The 26451-nt window shown below is 41.2% G+C and overlaps 2 protein-coding genes across 2 annotated transcripts; one reads left to right on the top strand and one right to left on the bottom strand.

The window, feature by feature from the left end:
- Positions 1 to 880: 880 nt before the first annotated feature.
- On the bottom strand, positions 881 to 1847 carry LOC143508676 (uncharacterized; the record flags this gene model as incomplete). Its single annotated transcript, XM_076997337.1, has 3 exons — positions 881 to 1157; positions 1530 to 1622; positions 1743 to 1847. Coding segments are annotated over 3 exons (474 nt in total), but the record flags the coding sequence as incomplete, so codon positions are not given.
- A 6500-nt stretch (positions 1848 to 8347) lies between these two features.
- LOC143508859 (extracellular calcium-sensing receptor-like) lies at positions 8348 to 11854 on the top strand. The gene is made up of 6 exons (XM_076997464.1): positions 8348 to 8469; positions 8653 to 8953; positions 9132 to 9908; positions 10054 to 10278; positions 10372 to 10495; positions 10941 to 11854. The coding sequence occupies exons 1-6, from the start codon at positions 8363 to 8365 to the stop codon at positions 11852 to 11854; spliced, it is 2448 nt and encodes an 815-aa protein (XP_076853579.1). The 5' UTR covers positions 8348 to 8362.
- Positions 11855 to 26451: the final 14597 nt, after the last annotated feature.

The following is a 26451-nucleotide window of genomic DNA, read 5'->3' as shown; positions in this document are numbered from 1 at the left end:
TTTGAAAATAAACAACCATTAAATAATGTGATAAAAAAGCGAATAATTTCGAGAATATATATAAATATTTAACTTATCCCAACAAACATGCGACGTCAGAAAGACGTTAAAATCAAGTCTGTATCACGTCGGTCAGTCCAGACCCATTTTTGCATGTCTGGTGGACGTTCAAAACTGGTTCAAAATCTGACAGTGTGACTAGGACCTTAACCTTTTAACTTAACATGAACGTCTATGACGAGTTTTCTATCTGAACGTCTGACTAGGACCTTTATTGGATGTCAGGACGTGCAAAAACTGCAACTGAACGGCAGTAATAGACGTTTAAAAAAGACGTCGCTAAAACTTTCATTCTGGCTTTTCAGTGGACGTCTTTTGAACGTCTGACGAAGTGTCTTTGCTCGTGCTGGGAAATATTGAAATGGACCTTGAAAGTGACATACAAGTGTTTGAATTCCACAACGTGTATGAACCCTGCAAACATGACTTTGTTCATCGCGCTGAAGCGCGGCGCACGCGAGGTCGTGCAGCTCTCGAATTTTGTAACTTCGCGCGCGCCGCGCCTCAGCGCAATGAACAAAGTCATGTTTGCAGGGTTCAATTCAAGCGCTTGTACCAATATTTCCCAGCACGTTAAACTTAATTAAGTTAAATATTTATACATATACTCGAAATGATTCGAAATATTGCGCTTTTAATCACATTATTTAAAAGCAACACAAAAGACATTCCCAGAACAAGGTTCCCAAACACCATAACATTTGCAGTAGTAAGTCCAGTATATGGCTGAAGAAAAAAAAAATCTTGATCCATAATACCAAGAAATCCTCACACAAAACAAAATTTTGTGAGTGCTGAACTCTGTTACTACTTACATTCACTCAAAATATACTGTACTTAAGGTTCATTACTTTTGTGCTGGTTTTTTGTGCATCAAGGTCAAGGAACAGCTTTTGAAATACCTCAAAGGTAAATTTCAACGGCTTGGGATAACTGAGGTTAAGAGCAAAAATCACCCCCATCAGCAAAGCACAGGAACGGGCAAGATCATTCCCTTCCAGGACCTTTGTTCCCTCCACCACAATAGTTGCACGCTTGTCAACGATGCAAATCTTCATCATTTCCATTTTTAGGTTTTCCTCAAAGTCATGTGTGTCCTTGTAGAAAAAAAAATAATAAAGTATTAGAAATATTAAGATAAATTGTGGACAAAGACAGACACTATGACACAACTGGTCACAAACTCAAAAACGTGTGGGGAAAAACGTGTTTTGTGGCATTGTTAAGTTCAAAAAGGTCAACATTTAAGGAAGAAATAGATTTTTTCTTCATCTTCGCTCATATATATAAGAACAACAATCCATGTGCACAATAAAGTGACACATGCTTACAGGTAAGATGAGGAACTCCAGGTCTACGTTGACAGATTCCTGAAAAATTGAACTGATTTTCCTGTTTAAACGCCTACTTTACTCATTAGTAAAGTTTTGGTTTAGGCTCAAGATAGAATGTACTAAATTATTACTTACATTGTACTCCTTAAAAAGGTCATCCTCCTTCTCTCCAAGATACACCACAAGGCAGCGAATGGCAGCTTCTCTCCTTCCATCAGCTGTGTTGTTCTGATTCGTGTATAAAAAAAAGATAATCAGGCCTGCAAATATCCCAATTACGACAATTTAACCTATGAAAATTTTATTCCTAACATGCATTGTAAAAGTAATTTTAGTATAAAATTATACCTCAAGTAGCTTGTCCATAATGTGCCTTATCTTTAAGCCTGCAGCTCCTCCTTTTGACTGGGCCAAAGACAACAATTTCTGAGTGCATTTGTCAAGCTTGGCCAAAAAGGTTGATTCAAGGCTAACTGTTGTTAGCCTCTTAAATTCTTCATTTATCTGTAAAACAAGAAAAATCAGGACCTTAGTCAACTAAATATGACATTTATCCACATATCTACAGTTCACAACACTAAGACTAAAAATTTTATACACAAAATGTCTTACCTGTTTTACATTAAAAAGAGCAGGCCATCGTTTCATAAAGTGACTGACAGCAGGGGCTTCATTAATTATTTCCTGCCTTCGAAGAGAGAATGTCTTCACCATTTTCTCAGCTATGACCTTGTTGTTTCCCGTTTTCATCACTTCACTTAGGAGCTCCACTCTTTCCGTTTCTAAACTTGTAGAAGTTTCACCTTGAGTGTGAGGGGGTAAGTAATTAACTTCAGCTTTTCGTGGTTTTTTCACATTCTTTGCAGGAGTCTGTTCATGTGCTGGTTTTCTCTTCAGCGAGTTTACATCGAGTTCAGGACAACCTAGAAACCTTAGTTTAGATCTGAAATTGTTCATTTTATATTTTAGTCGCTGTGTCCATCCGTAACACCCATTAAATGACCCAGGCTCTTTGAGGCAGGGGTGTTTTTGAACAAGGGCCTCTGCTACTTGACTGAACTGCAGACTTGATGGATAAGCACTATACTCATAGATAGCCTCTGACAATTTTCCAAGAACGTCTGGGAGTACTTGGATGAGGTCTTTGCCACTGAGAAAAGTCCCATTCTTAGTCAGGTTTTCATTGGCTACCTGAAGTTTAATCTCTGTGCTGGCAGAAAAGCGAGGAATTATAAATTCAGTGGGCCAACGCTGTGAACGTTGGCCAGGACTATTTTCAAAAGACGAGACAGGCAGAGAGATACAAGACTGGTCTTCACACGACTGGTCCTGAATATCAATCAAATTTATCAATCAAATTTTATTTATATAGCGCTTTTTACAACAGTTGTTGTCACAAAGCAGCTTTACAAGTGCCGAGTCCTAGCCCCCAGTGAGCAAGCCAAAGGCGACCGTGGCAAGGAAAAACTCCCTAGTTTTTTTTGCATGAGGAAGAAACCTTGAGAGAAACCAAGACTCAGGGGGGGAACCCATCCTCCTCTGGCCGACACCGGTCACCATGACAACAACAACAACAACATCCTTCAGGATGTTTTGCTGGCTAGCATTTACGAGCCCCATCCTGATAGGAGCTGGAGCTTTTGCCGACTGTCAGGCCCGAGCGAGAGGCCACAGATTGTGTAGGTTCATCCAGTGGCCGCAGAGGTAAGGAAAGGAGAGGCTGGCCGGTTGCACATCATCCGAACCGGTCACAGAAACCAGAAAGGAAACAATCAAACGAAGAGACGCCAACCAAGTATCTCCAGATAAAGTGACAGAAGAGCACGCTAAGCTTGCATTAAGTTTTGTCAACCTGCCACTGCGTTTCCATCTGTAACTCCAACTCTTCCATTTTCTGAGTGATGGGTATGCCTTTGGAGAGGAAGAGACTCGGTAATGTCTATAAGGTTGTTTACATAACCTAGCTTCAGAACATGACCGGCATCCATGCTTTTGTTTCCTGTTTCTTTGCCTTCTTTTATGCTTGCCGGGCAGGCTGGTGATCCACGGAGACCCTGGCGGGCGGTCTCGCTCTGTTTTCTGGAATGTTGTGTTCCTGATGGATAATGCTGATATCCGCCAGACTGTACCTCAGACCAATGTTTATAAGGTCCTGTTGGCTCAGTCTATGGTCAACTTTACTAAAGACAAAAAATAAACACGAAAAAACTAACAAAACCAGGCACCAGATTGGACAGCTAAGAGCCAGAGCACCCGTGTGCACTGCCATCTTGATCAATGATCATAAAACCTCTACCTTCAAGTGTCCATAAACCCCACAGTATGATGAGGTTTTGGGAGCTGCCCGAGTAGCCCTATTAGAACCCCACTGGGGCTCAGAAACAGGTTTTGTGCAGCCCTCCCCCCTGGACCTCAGGAAAAGCCTGCTGGCGGGCCTTAGGGATAGACAGTGGCCCCCACTGAATCACTGGAGCAGAGGTTGACCTCTTATAGGTCTCAAAAACAGGTGGTGACTTCTTCCAGGTCGCAGGAACTAGTCGCTGCACTAGCAGACTCCTCCTGGATCTCAGGTGCACTTGCAGGCCCCTACTAGGCCTTGGGTACGCTCGCAGGCCTCTCCTGGACTTCGGGTGTGCTCACAGGCCTCTCCTGGGCAACTGGAACTGGAATAGGGCTATCCTGGGCCTCGGGTGCGCTTGCAAGCCTCTCATTGGCCACTGTTGCACTCGCAGGTCACTCCTGTGCCACTGGTGATAGTTGACTGGTGGCCAGTGCAGCCCCTAGGACCTGCAGTGCAGCCACAGGGCTAGGCTGATTGGCTGGCTGAGCAGCATCTGGCACAGCCCCTGGAGCAGGCATGGGCTGGGCAGCTGCCTCAGGTGTGGGCTGGGCGGCTGGCGCAGGTGTGGGCTGGGCGGCTGGCACTGGCGTGGGCTGGGCGGCAGTGCCGGCGTGAGCTGGGCAGCTGATGCAGCAGCCACTGTGGTCTTAACAAACGGAGCCAACTTCTCAACCATGAGAATATTGGCCCACTGTAGTGCCTGACCTTCCAAATACTGTAGGAGAAACCTGACATTCAAAAACTCTGGAGGTTGAGGACTAAGGATGTGTTCAAAAGACAGTTTACTTTGTAAGATAAAGCCCTCGAAGGGACCCTCTCCATCAAAAATATTTCAGATGGTAGTTCGGACGGCTCCCCATTTCTAACTCGCTCCAAAAGATCCCAAGACAGGAAAGATTCTCCTTCATGATACTCTCTTGCTGTGTCCTGATAAGGGGGTCATTATGTAACGTTGAGGTGCTAGGAAGCGACCACACGTGCAGAGGAGAGCTGACATGTGAATTGATGGGATCTCTCTCGTTGTGCAAGGTTATCGCCTGTGCCCTGATTGTGCACTTCTTATGTGGCATAATTTACACTCGAAGTCGAACGAATGCAAACACAAAACAATGAGACCAACTACCAATAACAAACGGGAAGCGTAATTTTAACTCAACAAAAATGTTTTATGAAAAGTACATGGATGACAAAATAACAAAAGCAGGGCTAAAGAAACAAGGAACTGGACAACAACACAACAAATTAATATTTGAACACTACAAACAGTTACTTAAACATACAACATTCATGGAGACCAGGGAATTACCAAATAACACCAGACAGGAAATGACACAATAATCTAAACCATACACTAAGAAAAAGAAACCCAAAGTAACAGAAATGAAATTGATAACCAAGCATACAGATCCATAGAAAACACAAAAGCTATCCCAGATACAAACTTATACTAAACACTGCGAACTTCAGTAATACAACAAGAGCGAATGATCCTAGAACATACAAATTAGGTAAAGCATAACATCTTGAAACGGTATCAGATTTCATACAGCGACCGCATATTTCCAAAGAACTTAACATATCCATAAGACAACTTACTCATCCCTTTTTACAAATGACCCCCACCCAAACCAGAAACAAGAAACTAAATACAACAGCAGAACCAAAAGGGAACAGAAGTAAACCACAACGAAGACCAGACTTTGAGGCAGGGCCAGAGCCGGCGCCACGGGGGGGCGAATGGGGGCGTCGCCCCCTCAGGCGAGGTGTCCCGCCCCCTCAATGTAAAAAATAATACCCATTTATTTTACAACAATCGCTACATGGCCGCTCGACAATCGTTACACGCACCACCCCCCCGCTCAACAACTTACGTTCGCCACCCCCCCCGCTAAACAACTTACGTTCGCCCCCCCGAAATTTTCTGACGCCCCCTCACTGTATATGTTCTGGCGCCAGCCCTGGGCAGGGCATAAAAGAACACATGAATATGTCAGGGCTGGGTCCAGGACCGTCCCTCCTGTCGCCACTAGGAGGAGTGCACGCCTTCACGACCTAACGAGACGCAATCAGCAGTAAGGACCTGCAGCTGTGCCTTCCCCTATTTAACAGGCACAGTTGCAGTGCCTCACTGCTGAGTTGTTTGTTACCTCTCGCACGTACTGCCAGCCGGTATACTTCAAGTCTTTCGTACTTTGGTCTCTCGTTTTTTCCCCTGTTCCCTTCGAGCCTCTCTCCTGCGCCCTTCCTGGCCTACCTCAAGTTTTCCCTCGCTGTACCCTTCCTGTACCATTTCATTATTTTGTTTGTTTGTGCTCCAGTTTTTACCGACACGTTGAGTTGTTGCCTCTGTGTGTTTTTGGTTCTCAGGTTTCATTATTTTGTTCGTTTGTGCTCCAGTTCTTACCGACACGTTGAGTTATTGCCTCCGTGTGTTTTTGGTTCTCAGGTTTCATTATTTTGTTCGTTTGTGCTCCAGTTCTTACCGACACGTTGAGTTGTTGCCTCCGTGTGTTTTGAGTTGGGTTTTTCAGAGACTTTTCTCTGTTTTTATTTTCTGCGTTTCCCGCTCCTCGCAGAGGTCTCAGTTCGCTATCTGTGCTTTTGAGTTTGCTCCCGAGTCCATCAAACAAAAACCCCGTGGGTCCTCTGTACCCTGAGGACCCCCGTTACAGAATAAGATAGACAAGTGGGGGCGGGGCTAGTCATGACAGCATTAATTACATACATCAGCGTTTCTCAACCAGGGTGCTGCCGTCTGTCTTCATCAGGGATGCCGTCAAAATATTCTGATGTGAAATAAAAAACTATAGTTTTAAAATTGAAGTTATTATACGCTTTAAAAATTATAAAAATTTATTTCATATGACCAGATCTCAAGTTTGGTGGGCGTGAGCTTTTTTTTCAGGCGGGGGGGGGGGATTGGTGTGTGCGCGCGCGTGTGCGCGCGTGTGTGTGCGTGTGCGTGCGTGCGTGTGTGCGTGCGTGCTGGCTAAAGACTACCAAGCAACAGCGCAATCTATATTCTGATTGGTTCAACCTGTTATAATATACAACCGATGGATTGGCTGAATATGCGAGTGCGGCGATTAGATTATTTAAAATATAAAATTAATAATAATAATATTCAAGCGTGAGAAATTCCATGTGTGGCGTGAGAGCATGTGAAATCGCTAAAATGCGTGAGACTCAAAGCGTGCATATGACCTGCATATGACCCTTACCAAGGTCAGCACGTGATTACGCAGGTTTCCCACTGACTAAGTCACATTTATGTGCTCTCTGTCTTAATAATCACTTTTTTTGTGTTATGTTGGCCGGGAGTTTGTTGCAGAGCGTATGTTTTCAGGGTTGCCAACTCTCACGCATTGAGCGTGAGACACACGCATTTGACCGTTTTCACATGCTCTCACGCCACACTTCTGATTTCTCACGCCGGAAAAAAAAAATCTAGTTTATTTACCTCCCATTGGCGATCGCCATGAAACACTGACATACATTACGTATCATATGCAAGACTTTGTTAAAAAGTAAAGGAGAGTAAGGTTGGCTACATATATATGTAAGCTTAATGACTTATGCAGAATGCAGAAATAAGCTTAAATTCTCATTCATAAAGCAAAGGTTTTGAGTTGATTTTGATAAATGTGATGAATGTTATTACCATTAAGCATGTTTGGCCTATGCATGTTTGATGTTTTTCCTTTTACTTTAATTTACTTTACTTTTTTCCATCTTTTAAATGTGATTAATTTCTTTTAAATCTATTGTTTTAATCTGTGTATTCTTTTTTTGTTTGTAGAGCACTTTGAATGACTATTGTGTATGAAAGGTGCTATATAAATAAAGCAAAGGTTTTGAGTTGATTTTGATAAATGTGATGAATGTTATTACCCTTAAGCATGTTTGGCCTATGCATGTTTGATGTTTTTCCTTTTACTTTAATTTACTTTACTTTTTTCCATCTTTTAAATGTGATTAATTTCTTTTAAATCTATTGTTTTAATCTGTGTATTCTTTTTTCGTTTGTAAAGCACTTTGAATGACCATTGTGTATGAAAGGTGCTATATAAATAAACCTTGCCTTTTCCAACTTTAGTTCTTTGTTATAAACGTCTGCCTCTCCACTCGTGTCTCACTACCTAAATACAGGACCATGTCACACAATTGAGCTCAGAGAATGAATGGTTAATAATGACAATAACAATAAGTAAACAAAACTGATGATTTTTAAAATTCTATATATCCTGACAAGTAGCTAAACAAAAATAATATAAATTAAGTATAGAATCTCATCTTTTTACAAGATGTGTACAGATATTTTAGCCTGGTTCAGATTTGCAGAACAGACATCATTATGATAAACACAATACAGCACCATGCCTAAATCGCTCAAGTCACACCCACATGTTCCAACAGGCCTTAACTAGAAGGCTGCTATTTAAGCCACTGCAGAGCAGACATCCAGACCTTCAGAGTGCTGGGTGACACCAAAACCACCATGCAGACCACTTCAAGTCTGGGGCCATTTGTATTAGTGCTGTGGATGACTGTGTTGTGCCCTGCAGGATGTAAAGCAAAACAAGTTAGCTGCAGACTGTGGGCTGAGCCTCAGATTGCTGTTTTGTCTATGGATGGAGATTTTGTAATTGGAGGGATTTTCTCTATTCATGACTATGTGAGATCAGAGCAGAACACCTATACCACGATGCCAGCACAGCCACAGTGCGCTGGGAGGTCTGTCTGTGAGGTGGAGATGCAAACAGCGAGGCATTTTGTTAAAATTATTGTTTTCAAACTATGTTTTCCAGGTTATCTGCACCCATTTGTTATTGTGACCCAGAATATGCTGTATGAGCAACACATTAATCTTTGTTTTTATTTAAGTGTTAAATGTTGTATCTTACTGTCTTCCATCAGCATCGACTTCAGGGAGCTGCGCATAGCCCGTGCAATGGAGTTCACAATCCACGAGATCAACAACAGAACGGATCTCCTTCCGGGCATCATATTGGGCTACAAGATACACGACTCGTGCGAATCCGTACCGATGTCGAGCAAATTTGCACTTCAGTTTGCGAACGGCTTGGACCTGGTTTTAAACGAGACTAATTCCTGTTCAAAATTTGCAGCTCCCACTGTACCTGTTGTCATAGGAGATTCCGCTACCAACCCGTCAATTAGCGTTGCCAGAATCTTTGGACTTTTTGGAATTCCTCAGGTGAATACTGTAGGCAAAGCCACATTATCGCAAAGTAAAAATAAATCTCTCTCAAACATTTTGCTGTTGCCTATTAGCTTCAGAAAAGTAATTCATGAATCGGCTTATGTGAGGAAATACAAATAATGGAATATAGCCTACGTGTAATATAAAATTCTATCTCATAACTGCACTACAGGTCAGTCATTATGCAACGTGTGCTTGTCTGAGCGATAAGCGGGAGTTTCCCACCTTCTTTAGAACCATACCTAGTGACGAACACCAAGCGGCTGCACTGGCGAGACTGGTGAAGTATTTCGGCTGGACATGGATTGGGACAGTGCGCAGCGACACGGACTATGGAAACTACGGGATGGCAGCATTTCTAAAGGCTGCACAGGAGGAGGGGATCTGTGTAGAGTACTCCGAGGTCTATTACAGGACACAACCTCGCAGTAAACTGGAGAGAGTGGCAAACGTCATCCGTAGATCAACGGCCCGAGTAATAGTAGCGTTTCTAGGGACGGGTGACATGAAGTTTATTTTGGACGAATTGGTACAACAGCCACCGCCTCCGCTTCAGTGGATTGGCAGCGAGGCGTGGATCACAGACCCAGACTTTTTGCGGTTTAACATTTGCGGTGGTGCTGTAGGTTTTGGTGTCCCCCGGTCAGTTATCCCAGGCCTTCGTGAGTTTCTACTAGACCTCTCACCAGTACAAGTCTTGAAGTCGCCCGCATTAACGGAATTTTGGGAGAGTTCGTTCAGCTGTAGCCTGAAAGGCTCCTCAGAGTTCCTGCGGGAATGTGACGGCAGTGAGGACATCCGCGCGCTACAGAACCCATACACAGACACGTCACAGCTGCGCATCACCAACATGGTGTATAAAGCTACATATGCCATAGCGCATGCATTGCATAGTGTTATTTGTAATGATGCAAAATGCAGCAGGACCTTTAAATTCACTCCACAAGAGGTATTAAAACAGTTTAATGCTGTATTTTAAAACCATCTTAGTGCCGACGTCCATGAGTTTATTATGGAAATAACATTAGGTGTACTGATGATTGTTAATTAATATTATTCTGATTAATAATGGTATTTATAATTTATCCCTGCAGTTACTTGAACAGCTCAGAAGAGTGAACTTCTCCACAAGTAATGGATTTCAAGTAAATTTTGATTCAAAAGGCAATCCTGCAGCTATCTATGAGCTCATAAACTGGCAATTTAAGAAAGATGGTGCTTTAAAAATGGTGACAGTGGGCTACTATGACTCGTCCAAACCGAGAGGACAGGAGTTCAGAATGAGCAGTGCCATCAGCTGGGTGGGAGGACAGACTGAGGTATTGTATATCACACCCTGTACTTGCATTCAAGCCTGGTGCTCAGATATGTGAATGATTTGCATTGATCCCCTTCTATAATGTCTTTCCCAGGTTCCAGTGTCTGTGTGCAGTGAGAGCTGTCCTCCAGGCACCAGGAAGGCTGTACAGAAGGGAAGGCCTGTCTGCTGCTATGACTGCATACCATGTGCAGAGGGAGAGATCAGTAACAACACAGGTTGCATTTCACAGGGCAAAATGTGGAATGAGGATTTTACCACCATCCTTTGCCTTGAATAAAAATGTTTCATTGCTCACTGGATGGCAGAACACATCCATGGATAAAAACCCTTTCTGCCTTTGTTAAATATGCATTAAAATGTTACAGTAACAAGTATTTTGTCCTATTAACTCTGAAGCACTGTGCTATTGCCTGCCAATCCTTATGAAACCCCCATTACATTAATATTAAAGTGTTCTTATAAAATGATTAACACAGTTCTTAAGTAGTAGAACGTGAGAGGAGTCATACATGGTCCCCTTGGGGTCAGCTTCCATAAATGCAGAGATACGGTGTTTTTACTAGGGATATTCTAATTCATTGATTCACTTGCATTTTTGTACTGCAAAGTGTATTATAAGTTTGTGTGTTTTATTTATTTATAACTTTCCCAACTTCTTAGACTCTTTGGATTGTATGCATTGCCCTCCTGAGTTCTGGCCAAACACCAAACAAGACAGCTGCTTCCCCAAGCCTGTTGAGTTCCTGTCCTGGGATGACACTCTGGCCACCATTCTGACAGTGTTCTCCATCACCGGGGCCTTCATGTCTGTGTGTGTTACTGCTGTCTTCTACAAACACAGGACGTCTCCCATCGTCAGAGCCAACAACTCAGAGCTGAGCTTCCTGCTGCTCTTCTCTCTGACTCTCTGTTTCCTCTGTTCACTTACTTTCATTGGTCAGCCCTCTGAGTGGTCCTGTATGCTGCGCCACACAGCGTTTGGGATCACCTTCGTCCTCTGCATCTCCTGTGTCCTGGGGAAAACAATAGTGGTGTTAATGGCCTTCAGGGCTACACTTCCAGGCAGTAATGTCATGAAATGGTTTGGGCCTCCACAGCAGAGACTCAGTGTTCTTGCCTTCACTCTCATACAGGTCATTATTTGTGTGCTTTGGTTAAACATTTCACCTCCTTTCCCCTTAAAAAATCTAAATCATTACAAGGAAAAGATCATCTTGGAATGTGGTTTAGGTTCTGCAGTAGGTTTCTGGGCTGTTCTGGGTTATATAGGACTCCTGGCTGTTTTATGTTTTATTTTGGCTTTTCTAGCACGGAAGCTACCTGATAATTTTAATGAAGCCAAATTCATCACATTCAGCATGCTCATATTCTGTGCAGTTTGGATCACCTTTATTCCTGCTTATGTCAGCTCTCCTGGAAAATTCACTGTAGCTGTGGAGATATTTGCTATTCTGGCCTCAAGCTTTGGTCTGATGTTTTGTATTTTTGCTCCCAAGTGTTTCATAATTGTATTTAGACCAGAGCAAAATACCAAGCAACACCTTATGGGTAAAGTACCTTCTAAAGCTCTTTAATAACTTCTTTTGAATGAAAAAGTTAATGCAAAAATCTAGCAACCTATACACAACGTGCTGATTTGTAGTTACTCTTACATGTACATTCATATATTTTGTTTACATATGCATTTTAGACACAAATCACATCACTGACAAAAACACAGAAATCCCCACTGATTTTTTTTTTTACAAAGTCAAATCAACAAATTAATTCCTGTTTAGTACTGAGCTGGATCTCAATATAAAAATGCAACATTCAGTAGCAATGACTACTTAAATTTACGTAACTGCATTAACTTGGATTTAAATGGATTTCTAATTTTGTACTTTTGTGTTTATAGCTTCTTAAGTAAAAAAGGATGCTGGATCAAAGAATTTTGTTCTGCATTGTATTCAATAAATTTAAATATTTCTCAGTCATTTACACTTTTCTCTGAAACTTGTGAACAACATTTTGAATTTGAATGTTTATTATATCAGTATTAGTATCAGTTGTAATGTTCGATGAGGCTGGACAGCAGTGTACGGTCTAATGTTGCTTATTAAAATAAAAACTAAACATGACAATGACACCAACCAACACCAACCTAGCAACAAACAAGAGCCTGGGAACATGAATACTCTCACTGAGTAAACACCGACAACCAGGAAGACAGAACACATGGTTCAAACACATGAACTAACAAGGACATGGACTAGACACAGGTGAGAATGATAACAATGAGGCAGACACTAAAACAAAGGGTGGAGCAGTAAATGAGGGGCATGACAACAGGAATCAAAACAAGGGAGCACATGGAGAACAACAAACCAGGAAGCAAAATCAAAACAGATTTGCTGTGGGAACCGCAATGCTAAAGGTGTTATTTGTGGCTTTATAAAATTTAAGAAAAAAAAAAATCTTGGGCTTCACCAGAGCAGGTAACAAAGGCAATATGTCCTGATTGTAATCTGTCATTAGCTTTGCTTTTCCTACATTAAAACTGCAATTTTAATAGTTCCTAGAAAAACTGTGTATTTCATATATTATCTGTAATGATGACTAAGTGGGTAATGTAAACTAAACAATGTTCGTTACCTTCATGTGACCACTCACTGTTGACCAGCCGAATGTTTTTGACTGACCAGTCCATCTGGATCCTTGCAACCTCTACTCCCAGTTTCAGGCCCAGGAGTCGGTGCAGCTCATGTGACGTCGGCCTGAACTCACGGCAAAACATGTCCAGTTCATATGCAAACTTACGCCCCCCAATGTCACTAGGGTGCTTAAGCTGCTTTACAACTTCCTGTAAATCTGCAAATGTCCATGGTCTCATAACAAGCATAGACCCATCCTGACCCGCCACTTCCACCATTGGGCACATCACCTGATCGTTGGTTGTTTCCGGAGGTGGGGGCAGGGACGGCTCGCTGACGTGGACCATCCGTTCTTGGCTTGGTCCGGCTGTTGCGTCTTGCCCGTCTCGCGATCTCGTGTGCAGAGCCACTGAGCTGATTGGACGTGCTGGAGGAGGCTTGTTTCGTCTGACTGGTTCCTGGGGATTGACGTCGGTGGGGTTGGCTGGGGCCGTCGGGACGGTTGGGGGTCGCTTGGGACATCCGTCCAGGTCTGGATCTGCAACACACTTAACAGACTGGAGATTCTGAAGTTCCTGTCGAACCTCAAGTTTAGTTTTTGTTTGCAATTCATAATCCCACCGTTTCGCCTCCCTCTCCCACAAGTCAAAAGCTTCCCAGTTTACCGTAAACCCATCATTTTGTTCCTTTATCAAACTATGTCTTAATGCTGCAATTTGGTTCATGTTAAAACTCCCTCCCTCTGGGAAATCACACTTTGAAACCCACATGTGAAATTGTTTTAAACTTTCGGACCCATACCGTTCTTTCATGTACCTTACTCTAGGATGTGCGCGCAGTATCTCGCTGATCCCACCGTCAGTGCGGCTACTGGCACATCCACCCATTTTGCTGCTTCTGAAGACAAATTACAACGCTCCCCCACACAACACACTCACGCAGAACCTGACTCTCACTCTCCCTGATACTCTGGTCCTCGACTCTCAGCCGAGGGTGAAACACTCAATGGCTTAGTTACCCCGCCCGATAACCATAACAGTGTATACACGCACCAGGAGAGAAGTCACCACCTCTGCACTAAGTTTATCTGACAGTTTGTACTCACCGGGTTTTAGTTACTTTAACTGTTCGTCTGTTCCTGGGAAAACTCCGACGCCGAGGAGGCACACACACCTGCGAGTCCCGCTCAACGGAATTTGTCGTTGGCTGACTGAAGTAAGGCCTTCAGGAGCTAAGCGCTTAGTCTCCCCCTCAGGTGTGCCGTCCTCGGTCGTGGAGTCCCATCTGGGGTGCCAAAATGTGTTAGAAATTCTGAAACCCTTAAATGGTGAGCACAATAAAAGTCAGAAGCAGTTGGGTTAAATAATAAAGTACAATGATTTATTTTAACAAAGCATGGATTAACCCCTGAGATCCCCGTTACAAACACGCCAGGTGTCTGTCTCAGAGAGAGCTCAGAGACCCTTCTCCAAGAGATCCCTGCTACAAACGCACAAGGCGTCTGCAAGAGAGAGCTAATTCCCCATTCCGAACTCTCATCTTTTATATGTTTAATCATCAATACACACAGTGTCCACGAGGTGAACACGAGGTGATCAACCAAATGTGATTGGACAATACATAGAATGAATAACACTGATTTGACAGATGCATGTGACGCATGCCCCCTCCACGCTCAGCATCCTCGTGATGTCATGACAGCCTGAGTGTCGCCGTAGTCCTTTCCAAGTAGAGATTAGGCGTCTTCCAGCGAGGTCAGTTTTGGAACACCAGAGGAACATCAGATTAGGCCTCAGCCGAGGCCAGAGAACACACACACACACATCTGAGGCCTACTGAAGTCACGAGAATGGCTTCAGTGCCATGATTAACACACGTATATGTAAAAGATCTCTATCTCTATATCTCTATATATGTAAAATGAACACCTATCTCTAATGTGTTAAATGTATACTAAGAAAGCCTGACATAAATGGAAATCACCAAATTTCCACCACAATCCAGGTGAGTTTCATATACCCATCCAGGTGTATTTTATATATTATCTGTAATGACGACTACGTGTCTGACATAAATCCGGGTGTGCTTAATACCTTAGCTGTAATGACGGTTAAGTGGCTAACATAAGCTAAACAAACCTCTCCGGGTGTGTTTTATATATTATCTGCATTGACAGCTAAGTGTCTAACGTACACTGAACAAACCTATTGTAATATTGGGTCCGTTGTTCCATGGGTAGCGTGGTCGTGGATGAAGAAAAGACAAGCACACAAACGAGCTCTTTCTTAATGCTTTTATCTCCTGCTCGGATAACAGAACTGACATCTCACAGTCGCCGTTCCCGCTCTCCCTCTCAACCCATCAACCCCAGCGCTAACAGGGGAGAGCAATCAAATACAGCCTTTTAATGGCTGTGGATGCACACACATCAAAAGAGGATTTACAAAATTAAAAACAAAATGATTTGAAAATAATAAAATATTTTTCCATTCTTACAATATCCTGGCGTAATCCTTCATGCAGTGAAGTCGTGATCACGCAGAATAGACTCGTTTTAATGCATCAAACACGAGGGAACATCATCAACAAGGTAACATCACACACACATGGCAGGAATAACTCACACTGTACAAATACATAAACAGACATGGGGCAACTTAAACTAAATGGCACACATAATTCATACATAATCAATATTGCATAGACACCAGTGGGGAACCGTCAGGGCCCTCTACGCCCTCTCAGAGGGCCTAAAATATTCTTAAAACAAATATATATATAATAATATAGCCGCAAGCGGCAATTGGCGGGTTCACACACGAATAGGCCACTTGGCTTCAATAGGCAATAGACCCAATAGGTCCTTTAGACCCAAAAGAAGCTGTTTGAGTGGAAAAAATGCACAAATAAATCAATGTGCAAAAAAATGTTCAATTGGGGCACTAAAGGCCCAAAAGGATCAAAATAATGTGTATTGGCAAAATGATTCAAATCACAGAACTAAATCACATGCTGAGATCAGCTTTGTGTGTGTGTTTGTGTGGTATTTCATGTGAGAAATAGTTTTAAGTCCGTTCCGATGTTTGGCCACTAGATGGAGCCCAAGTACTACCATACTGATATCTCATTAATCTCAGTAATGCAATATGACATTTTGGTGAATTAAAAGGTTAATTTCTGGTCAGGCAGTGCACTTTTTGTTATAAGATGCAATTGCAATGTTATAGAACTTATTGATCTGGATCATACAAGACCAATTACTTGTCTGTATTCTGCATAACAAGATTGCAGCATGAGTTTTTATGTTTTCTTAGGTTTTTGGGTACTGTAGCGCCCCCGACAGGCCAATTTGAACCAAACTTGGCATACCTCACAAGGACTTCAGGATATAAAAGCCTTTTAAATTGGGAATTGATTGCATACATGGTTTATGAGTTATAGCAATATAGGTCATATATGGCATGGCCACAATGATATAATGGGAAAATGGACCAATCAGAAAAATAAAAATCCAACATTTTTTTACTCAGTTTTTACCTACAGAGTCTACTGATTATGGTCATAGCAATTTTTCCATAATTGGATCAAATTCCTATGACTAGTTTGTAAATAGCTATTTTCAAACAATAGATGAATGTGACAAAAGTATGCATTTTTTAATAGGACTTGTAATTGCAAAGTTGTCAGGTCTACTGCAAGGAATAAAATGAAACAAGTTGCATGTTCCTAAGTGAAAATTTGGAGGAGTTATGCATGATTTTCACAAATAGCGCCACCTAGTGGCCATATGTTTTAAAACTGCACAGCATGACACATAGTCCTGAGATATGCACAGTGGTGAGGTTTCATGTTGTTTGGCCAATGGTAAGTCTGTCAAATGGCCAATTATTTCAAATAAAAATTAATTGGCTCATGGCGGCCATGTTTTTTGAGTGATGATGTCATCATTGTGTGTCTTGATATCACTTGGGCCCCTGATGATGCCTGTAAAGTTTTGGCTTGATGTGACTAATGGTTTCTGAGATACAGTTTTTCCCATGTTATAGCGCCCCCTATTGGACAATCGTGGCCAGCTTTGACCTATGACCTCGGAGTCATGTGCCCTAACAACTGTTAAAATTTTATGAAGATCGGTCAAAGCGTTGCTGAGATATGGCTGTTTAAGTAAATTTGGCCACGCCTTGGAGCTATTGATTGACATGTGACAACCAGACTGTATGCAAATCTCAAAATGTTTTTAAGCAACTTTGATAATGAGATTCTCCTGAATATTTTGACACCAAGGTTGTGGTGATCTGATGAAAAACCAGGGACTAGTTTAAAAAAGTAGGTTTTGCATATTATGCAAATTAGCAAAAAATCTAAGTAGGCGGAGCTTAATGGTTCTTGAGGCTTTTTTGTTTGTCTGAAGCCAAGGAATGCACCTGAAGTGGAATTTTGTGTCTAGGCCCTACGGTTTGGGAGATATGGACCAAAACGCAAAATGGTGCGCTATAGCGCCACCATCAGGCCAATGTGGGTCTCTGTGCTTTGGCACGGTCTCGCAAAGAGACTACACCATGCTGCCAAGTTTGGTGTCTCTGGGCCTTACGGTCTAGGCTGCAGTATGCGTTTTATGCGGAGAAAAATAATAATAAATATAGCCGCAAGCGGCAATTGGCGGGTTCACACACGAATAGGCTTCTTGGCCTCAATAGGCAGAGGCCCAAAAGGTCCTTTAGACCCTAAATGTGAAAAAGAAGCTGTTTGAGTGGAAAAAATGCACAAATAAATCAATGTGCAAAAAAGTTCAATTGGGGCACTAAAGGGCTAAAAGGATCAAAATAATGTGCATTGGCAAAATAATTCAGATCACAGAACTAAATCACATGCTGAGATCAGCTTTGTGTGTGTTTGTGTGGTATTTCATGTGAGCAATAGTTTTCAGTCAGAATATGGCTACTAGATGGAGGCCAAGTACTACCATACTGATATCTCATTAATGTCAGTAATGAAATAGGATATTTTGGTGAATTAAAAGGTTCGTTTCTGGTCAGGCTGTGTACTTTATGTAAAAAAAAAGATTCAGTTGAGGCACTAAAGGCCGAAAAGGATCAAAATAATGTGTATTGGCAAAATGATTCAGATCACAGAACTAAATCACATGCTGAGATCAGCTTTGTGTGTGTTTGTGTGGTGTTTCATGTGAGCAATAGTTTTCAGTCAGTTTTGGTGTTTGGCCACTAGATGGAGCCCAAGTACCATCATACTGATATCTCATTAATATCAGTAATGCAATGACATTTTGGTGAATTAAAAGGTTCATTTCTGGTCAGGCAGTGCACTTTTTGTTATAAGATGCAATTGCAATGTTATAGAACTTATTGATCTGGATCATACAAGACCAATTACTTGTCTGTATTCTGCATAACAAGATTGCAGCATGAGTTTTTATGTTTTTTTAGGTTTTTGGGTAGTGTAGCGCCCCCGACAGGCCAATTTGAACCAAACTTGGCATACCTCACAAGGACTTCAGGATATAAAAGCCTTTCAAATTGGGAGTTGATTGCATACATGGTTTATGAGTTATAGCAATATAGGTCATATATGGCATGGCCACAATGATATAATGGGAAAATGGACCAATCAGATAAATAAAAATTCATTATTTTTTTGATCAGTTTTTACCTACAGAGTCTACTGATTATGCTCATATCAATTTTTCCATAATTGGATCAAATTCCTATGACTAGTTTGTAAATAGCTATTTTCAAACTATAGATGAATGTGACAAAAGTATGCATTTTTTTATAGGACTTGTAATTGCAAAGTTGTCAGGTCTACTGCAAGGAATAAAAAGAAACAAGTTGCATGTTCCTAAGTGAAAATTTGGAGGAGTTATGCATGATTTTCACAAATAGCGCCACCTTGTGGCCAAATGTTTTAAAACTGCACAGCATGACACATAGTCCTGAGATAAGCACAGTGGTAAGGTTTCATGTTGTTTGGCCAATGGTAAGTCTGTCAAATGGCCAATTAATTCAAATAAAAATTAATTGGCTCATGGCGGCCATGTTTTTTGAGTGATGATGTCATCATTGTGTGTCTTGATATCACTTGGGCCCCTGATGATGCCTGTAAAGTTTTGGCTTGATGTGACTAATGGTTTCTGAGATACAGTTTTTCCCATGTTATAGCGCCCCCTATTGGACAATCGTGGCCAGCTTTGACCTATGGCCTCGGAGTCATGTGCCCTAACAACGGTTAAAATTTTATGAAGATCCGTCAAAGCGTTGCTGAGATATGGCTGTTTAAGTAAATTTGACCACGCCTTGGAGCTATTGATTGACATGTGACAACCAGACTGTATGCAAATCTCAAAATGTTTTTAAGCAACTTTGATAATGAGATTCTCCTGAATATTTTGACACCAAGGTTGTGGTGATCCGATGAAAAACCAGGGACTAGTATAAAAAAGTAGGTTTTGCATATTATGCAAATTAGCAAAAAATCTAAGTAGGCGGAGCTTAATGGTTCTTGAGGCTTTTTTGTTTGGTTTGAGCCAAGGAATGCACCTGAAGTGGAATTTTGTGTCTAGGCCCTACGGTTTGGGAGATATGGACCAAAACGCAAAATGGTGCGCTATAGCGCCACCATCAGGCCAATGTGGGTCTCTGTGCTTTGGCACGGTCTCGCAAAGAGACTACACCATTCTGCCAAGTTTGGTGTCTCTGGGCCTTACGGTCTAGGCTGCAGTATGCGTTTTATGCGGAGAAAAATAATAATAATAATAATAAATATAGCCGCAAGCGGCAATTGGCGGGTTCACACACGAATAGGCCACTTGGCTTCAATAGGCAATAGACCCAATAGGTCCTTTAGACCCAAAAGAAGCTGTTTGAGTGGAAAAAATGCACAAATAAATCAATGTGCAAAAAAATGTTCAATTGGGGCACTAAAGGCCCAAAAGGATCAAAATAATGTGTATTGGCAAAATGATTCAAATCACAGAACTAAATCACATGCTGAGATCAGCTTTGTGTGTGTTTTTGTGTGGTGTTTCATGTGAGCAATAGTTTTCAGTTCGTTTCAATGTATGGCCACTAGATGGAGCCCAAGTACTACCATACTGATATCTCATTAATCTCAGTAATGCAATATGACATTTTGGTGAATTAAAAGGTTCATTTCTGGTCAGGCAGTGCACTTTTTGTTATAAGATGCAATTGCAATGTTATATAACTTATTGATCTGGATCATACAAGACCAATTACTTGTCTGTATTCTGCATAACAAGATTGCAGCATGAGTTTTTATGTTTTCTTAGGTTTTTGGGTACTGTAGCGCCCCCGACAGGCCAATTTGAACCAAACTTGGCATGCCTCACAAGGACTTCAGGATATAAAAGCCTTTTAAATTGGGAGTTGATTGCATACATGGTTTATGAGTTATAGCAATATAGGTCATATATGGCATGGCCACAATGATATAATGGGAAAATGGACCAATCAGAAAAATAAAAATCCAAAATTTTTTTAATCACTTTTTACCTACAGAGTCTACTGATTATGCTCATAGCAATTTTGCCATAATTGGATCAAATTCCTATGACTAGTTCTTAAAGAGCTATTTTCAAACAATTGATGAATGTGACAAAAGTATGCATTTTTTAATAGGACTTGTAATTGCAAAGTTGTCAGGTCTACTGCAAGGAATAAAAAGAAACAAGTTGCATGTTCCTAAGTGAAAATTTGGAGGAGTTATGCATGATTTTCACAAATAGCGCCACCTAGTGGCCAAATGTTTCAAAACTGCACAGCATGACACATAGTCCTGAGATATGCACAGTGTTGAGGTTTCATGTTGTTTGGCCAATGGTAAGTCTGTCAAATGGCCAATTAATTCAAATAAAAATTAATTGGCTCATGGCGGCCATGTTTTTTGAGTGATGATGTCATCATTGTGTGTCTTGATATGACTTGGGCCCCTGATGATGCCTGTAAAGTTTTGGCTTGATGTGACTAATGGTTTCTGAGATACAGTTTTTCCCATGTTATAGCGCCCCCTATTGGACAATCGTGGCCAGCTTTGACCTATGACCTCGGAGTCATGTGCCCTAACAACTGTTAAAATTTTATGAAGATCGGTCAAAGCGTTGCTGAGATATGGCTGTTTAAGTAAATTTGGCCACGCCTTGGAGCTATTGATTGACATGTGACAACCAGACTGTATGCAAATCTCAAAATGTTTTTAAGCAACTTTGATAAGGAGATTCTTCTGAATCTTTTGACACCAAGGTTGTGGTGATCGGATGAAAAACCAGGGACTAGTACAAAAAAGTAGGTTTTGCATATTATGCAAATTAGCAAAAAATCTAAGTAGGCGGAGCTTAATGGTTCTTGAGGCTTTTTTGTTTGGCTTGAGCCAAGGAATCCATCAGAAGTGGAATTTTGTTTCTAGGCCCTACGGTTTGGGAGATATGGACCAAAACGCAAAATGGTGCGCTATAGCGCCACCATCAGGCCAATGTGGGTCCCTGTCTCTATTTCTCTCATTGCACACCTGCTGCACCTTGCTGGCAAGTTTGGTCTTTCTGGGCCTTACGGTCTAGGCTGCAGTATGCGTTTTACAGGGGGAAAAATAATAATAATAAATATAGCCGCAAGCGGCGATTGGCGGGTTCACACAAAAAAAGGCAAAAAAGCCCAAAGGGTCTTTTAGACCAACAAATTGGCCTCTTGGCCTCAATAGGCAAAAAGAAGCCCAATAGGTCCTTTAGACCCAAAAGTGAATAGAAGCTGTTTGAGTGGAAAAAATGCATAAGTAAATCAATGTGACAAAACATTCAATTCAACTGAGGCACTAAAGGCCCAAAAGGATCAAAATAATGTGTATTGGCAAAATGATTCAGATCACAGAACTAAATCACATGCTGAGATCAGCTTTGTGTGCGTTTGTGTGGTGTTTCATGTGAGCAATAGTTTTCAGTCAGTTCTGGTGTTTGGCCACTAGATGGAGCCCAAGTACTACCATACTGATATCTCATTAATCTCAGAAATGAAATAGGATATTTTGGTGAAATAAAAGGTTCATTTCTGGTCAGGCAGTGCACTTTTTGTTATGAGATGCAATTGCAATGTTATAGACCTCATTGATCTGAATCATACAAGCCCCATTACTTGACTGTATTCTCCATAACAGCATTGCTGCATGAGTTTTTATGATTTCTTAGGTTTTTGGGTACTGTAGCGCCCCCGACAGGCCAATTTGAAGCAAACTTGGCCTACCTCACAGGGACCTCAGTGTATAAAAGCCTATTAAATTGGGAGTTGAGCACTTACATGGTTTATGAGTTAAAGCAATAAAGGTCATTTATGGCATGGCCAGAAGGATATAATGGAAAGATTGACCAATCAGAAAAACAAAAATGCAACATTTTTTCCATATTTCTTTAACTACAGTGTATGCAGATTATGCCTATGCCACTTTTGCCATCATTGGATCAAATTCCTAGGACTAGTTCTTAAAGAGCTATTTTCAAACAATTGATGAATGTGACAAAATTATGCATTTTTTAATAGGACTTGTAATTGCAAAGTTGTCAGGTCTACTGCAAGGTATAAAAAGAAACAAGTTGCATGTTCCTAAGTGAAAATTTGGAGGAGTTATGCATGATTTTCACAAATAGCGCCACCTAGTGGCCAAATGTTTCAACACTGCACAGTATGACACATAGTCCTGGGATATGCACAGTGATGAGGTTTCATGTTGATTGGCCAATGGTAAGTCTGTCAAATGGCCAATTAATTCAAATAAAAATTAATTGGCTCATGGCGGCCATGTTTTTTGAGTGATGAGGTCATCATTGTGTGCCTTGATACCACTTGGGCCCCTGATGATGCCTGTAAAGTTTGGGCTTGATGTGACTAATGGTTTCTGAGAAACAAATTTCCCCATGTTATAGCGCCCCCTATTGGACAATCGTGGCCAGCTTTGACCTGTGACCTCTGAGTCATGTGCCCTAACAACTGATAAATTTTCATAAAGATAGGTCAAAGCATTGCTGAGATATAGCTGCTGAAGTCAATTTGGCCACGCCTCAGAGCTATTGATTGACATGTGACAACCAGACTGTATACCAATGTCACAGTTTTGTTGATGTTCCTTGATAATGAGATTCTTGTGAATATTTTGACACCAAGATTGTGGTGATCAGATGAAAAACCAGGGACTAGTATAAAAAAGTAGGTTTTGCATATTATGCAAATTAGCAAAAAATCTAAGTAGGCGGAGCTTAATGGTTCTTGAGGCTTTTTTGTTTGTCTGGAGCCAAGGAATGCACCTGAAGTGGAATTTTGTTTCTACGACCTACGGGGTGGGAGATATGGACCAAAACGCAAAATGCTGCGCTATAGCGCCACCATCAGGCCAATGTGGGTCTCTGTACTTTAGCACGGTCCCGCAAACAGACTACACCAGTCTGCCAAGTTTGGTCTCCCTGGGCCTTACGGTTTAGGCTGCAGTATGCGTTTTATGCGGAGAAAAATAATAATAATAATAAGAAGAAAAAAAAAGAAGAAAAATTCGAGCAATTACAATAGGTTTCCCACACTACGTGTGTGAACCCTAAATATAGCCGCAAGCGGCAATTGGCGGGTTCACACACGAATAGGCCACTTGGCTTCAATAGGCAATAGACCCAATAGGTCCTTTAGACCCAAAAGAAGCTGTTTGAGTGGAAAAATGCACAAATAAACCAATGTGCAAAAAAAGGTTCAATTGGGGCACTAAAGGCCCAAAAGGATCAAAATAATGTGTATTGGGAAATTGAGTCAGATCACAGAACTAAATCACATGCTGAGATCAGCTTTGTGTGTGTGTTTGTGTGGTGTTTCATGTGAGCAATAGTTTTCAGTCCGTTCCGATGTTTGGCCACTAGATGGAGCCCAAGTACTACCATACTGATATCTCATTAATCTCAGTAATGCAATATGACATTTTGGTGAATTAAAAGGTTCATTTCTGGTCAGGCAGTGCACTTTTTGTTATAAGATGCAATTGCAATGTTATAGAACTTATTGATCTGGATCATACAAGACCAATTACTTGTCTGTATTCTGCATAACAAGATTGCAGCATGAGTTTATATGTTTTCTTAGGTTTTTGGGTACTGTAGCGCCCCCGACAGGCCAATTTAAACCAAACTTGGCATACCTCACAAGGACTTCGGGATATAAAAGCCTTTCAAATTGGGAGTTGATTGCATACATGGTTTATGAGTTATAGCAATATAGGTCATATATGGCATGGCCACAATGATATAATGGGAAAATGGCCCAATGAGAAAAATAAAAATCCAAAAATTTTTTAATCACTTTTTACCTACAGAGTCTACTGATTATGCTCATAGCAATTTTGCCATAATTGGATCAAATTCCTATGACTAGTTTGTAAATAGCTATTTTCAAACAATAGATGAATGTGACAAAAGTATGCATTTTTTAATAGGACTTGTAATTGCAAAGTTGTCAGGTCTACTGCAAGGAATAAAAAGAAACAAGTTGCATGTTCCTAAGTGAAAATTTGGAGGAGTTATGCATGATTTTCACAAATAGCGCCACCTAGTGGCCAAATGTTTTAAAACTGCACAGCATGACACATAGTCCTGGGATATGCACAGTGGTGAGGTTTCATGTTGTTTGGCCAATGGTAAGTCTGTCAAATGGCCAATTAATTCAAATAAAAATTAATTGGCTCATGGCGGCCATGTTTTTTGAGTGATGATGTCATCATTGTGTGTCTTGATATCACTTGGGCCCCTGATGATGCCTGTAAAGTTTTGGCTTGATGTGACTAATGGTTTCTGAGATACAGTTTTTCCCATGTTATAGCGCCCCCTATTGGACAATCGTGGCCAGCTTTGACGTATGACCTCGTAGTCATGTGCCCTAACAACGGTTAAAATTTTATGAAGATCGGTCAAAGCGTTGCTGAGATATGGCTGTTTAAGTAAATTTGGCCACGCCTTGGAGCTATTGATTGACATGTGACAACCAGACTGTATGCAAATCTCAAAATGTTTTTAAGCAACTTTGATAATGAGACTCTCCTGAATATTTTGACACCAAGGTTGTGGTGATCGGATGAAAAACCAGGGACTAGTACAAAAAAGTAGGTTTTGCATATTATGCAAATTAGCAAAAAATCTAAGTAGGCGGAGCTTAATGGTTCTTGAGGCTTTTTTGTTTGGCTTGAGCCAAGGAATCCATCAGAAGTGGAATTTTGTTTCTAGGCCCTACGGTTTGGGAGATATGGACCAAAACGCAAAATGGTGCGCTATAGCGCCACCATCAGGCCAATGTGGGTCCCTGTCTCTATTTCTCTCATTGCACACCTGCTGCACCTTGGTGCCAAGTTTGGTCTTTCTGGGCCTTACGGTTTAGGCTGCAGTATGCGTTTTACAGGGGGAAAAATAATAATAATAAGAAAAATCTCAGCAATTACAATAGGTTTCCCACACTACGTGTGTGAACCCTAATAAGAAAGAAAAAACCCGACAATTACAATAGGTTTCCCACACTACGTGTGTGAACCCTAATAATAATAAGAAAAATCTCAGCAATTACAATAGGTTTCCCACACTACGTGTGTGAACCCTAAATATAGCCGCAAGCGGCGATTGGCGGGTTCACACAAAAGAAGGCAAAAAAGCCCAAAGGGTCTTTTAGACCAACAAATTGGCCTCTTGGCCTCAATAGGCAAAAAGAAGCCCAATAGGTCCTTTAGACCCAAAAGTGAATAGAAGCTGTTTGAGTGGAAAAAATGCATAAGTAAATCAATGTGACAAAACATTCAATTCAATTGAGGCACTAAAGGCCCAAAAGGATCAAAATAATGTGTATTGGCAAAATGATTCAGATCACAGAACTAAATCACATGCTGAGATCAGCTTTGTGTGCGTTTGTGTGGTGTTTCATGTGAGCAATTGTTTTCAGTAAGTTTCGGTGTTTGGCCACTAGATGGAGCCCAAGTACTATCATACTGATATCTCAATCTCAGTAATGCAATGACATTTTGGTGAATTAAAAGGTTCATTTCTGGTCAGGCAGTGCACTTTTTGTTATGAGATGTAATTGCAAAGTTATAGACCTCATTGATCTGAATCATACAAGCCCCATTACTTGTCTGTATTCTGCATAACAAGATTGCTGCGTGAGTTTTTATGATTTCTCAGGTTTTTGGGTACTGTAGCGCCTCCGACAGGCCATTTTGAACCAAACTTGGCCTACCTCACAAGGACCTCAGTCTATAAAAGCCTTTCAAATTGGGAGTTGATCACTTACATGGTTTATGAGTTATAGCAATAAAGGTCATTTATGGAATGGCCAGAAGGATATAATGGAAAAATTGACCAATCAGACAAATAAAAATGCAACATTTTTTCCATATTTAGTTAACTACAGTGTCTACAGATTATGCCTATGCCATTTTTGCCATCATTGGATCAAATTCCTAGGACTAGTTCTTAAAGAGCTATTTTCAAACAATTGATGAATGTG

The sequence above is a fragment of the Brachyhypopomus gauderio genome, chromosome 2, assembly GCF_052324685.1.
Source record: "Brachyhypopomus gauderio isolate BG-103 chromosome 2, BGAUD_0.2, whole genome shotgun sequence".
Taxonomy (NCBI): Eukaryota; Metazoa; Chordata; class Actinopteri; order Gymnotiformes; family Hypopomidae; genus Brachyhypopomus; species Brachyhypopomus gauderio.
The sequence above is the reverse complement of the archived record's forward strand: the minus strand, read 5'-3'. Positions and strand labels throughout refer to the sequence as shown.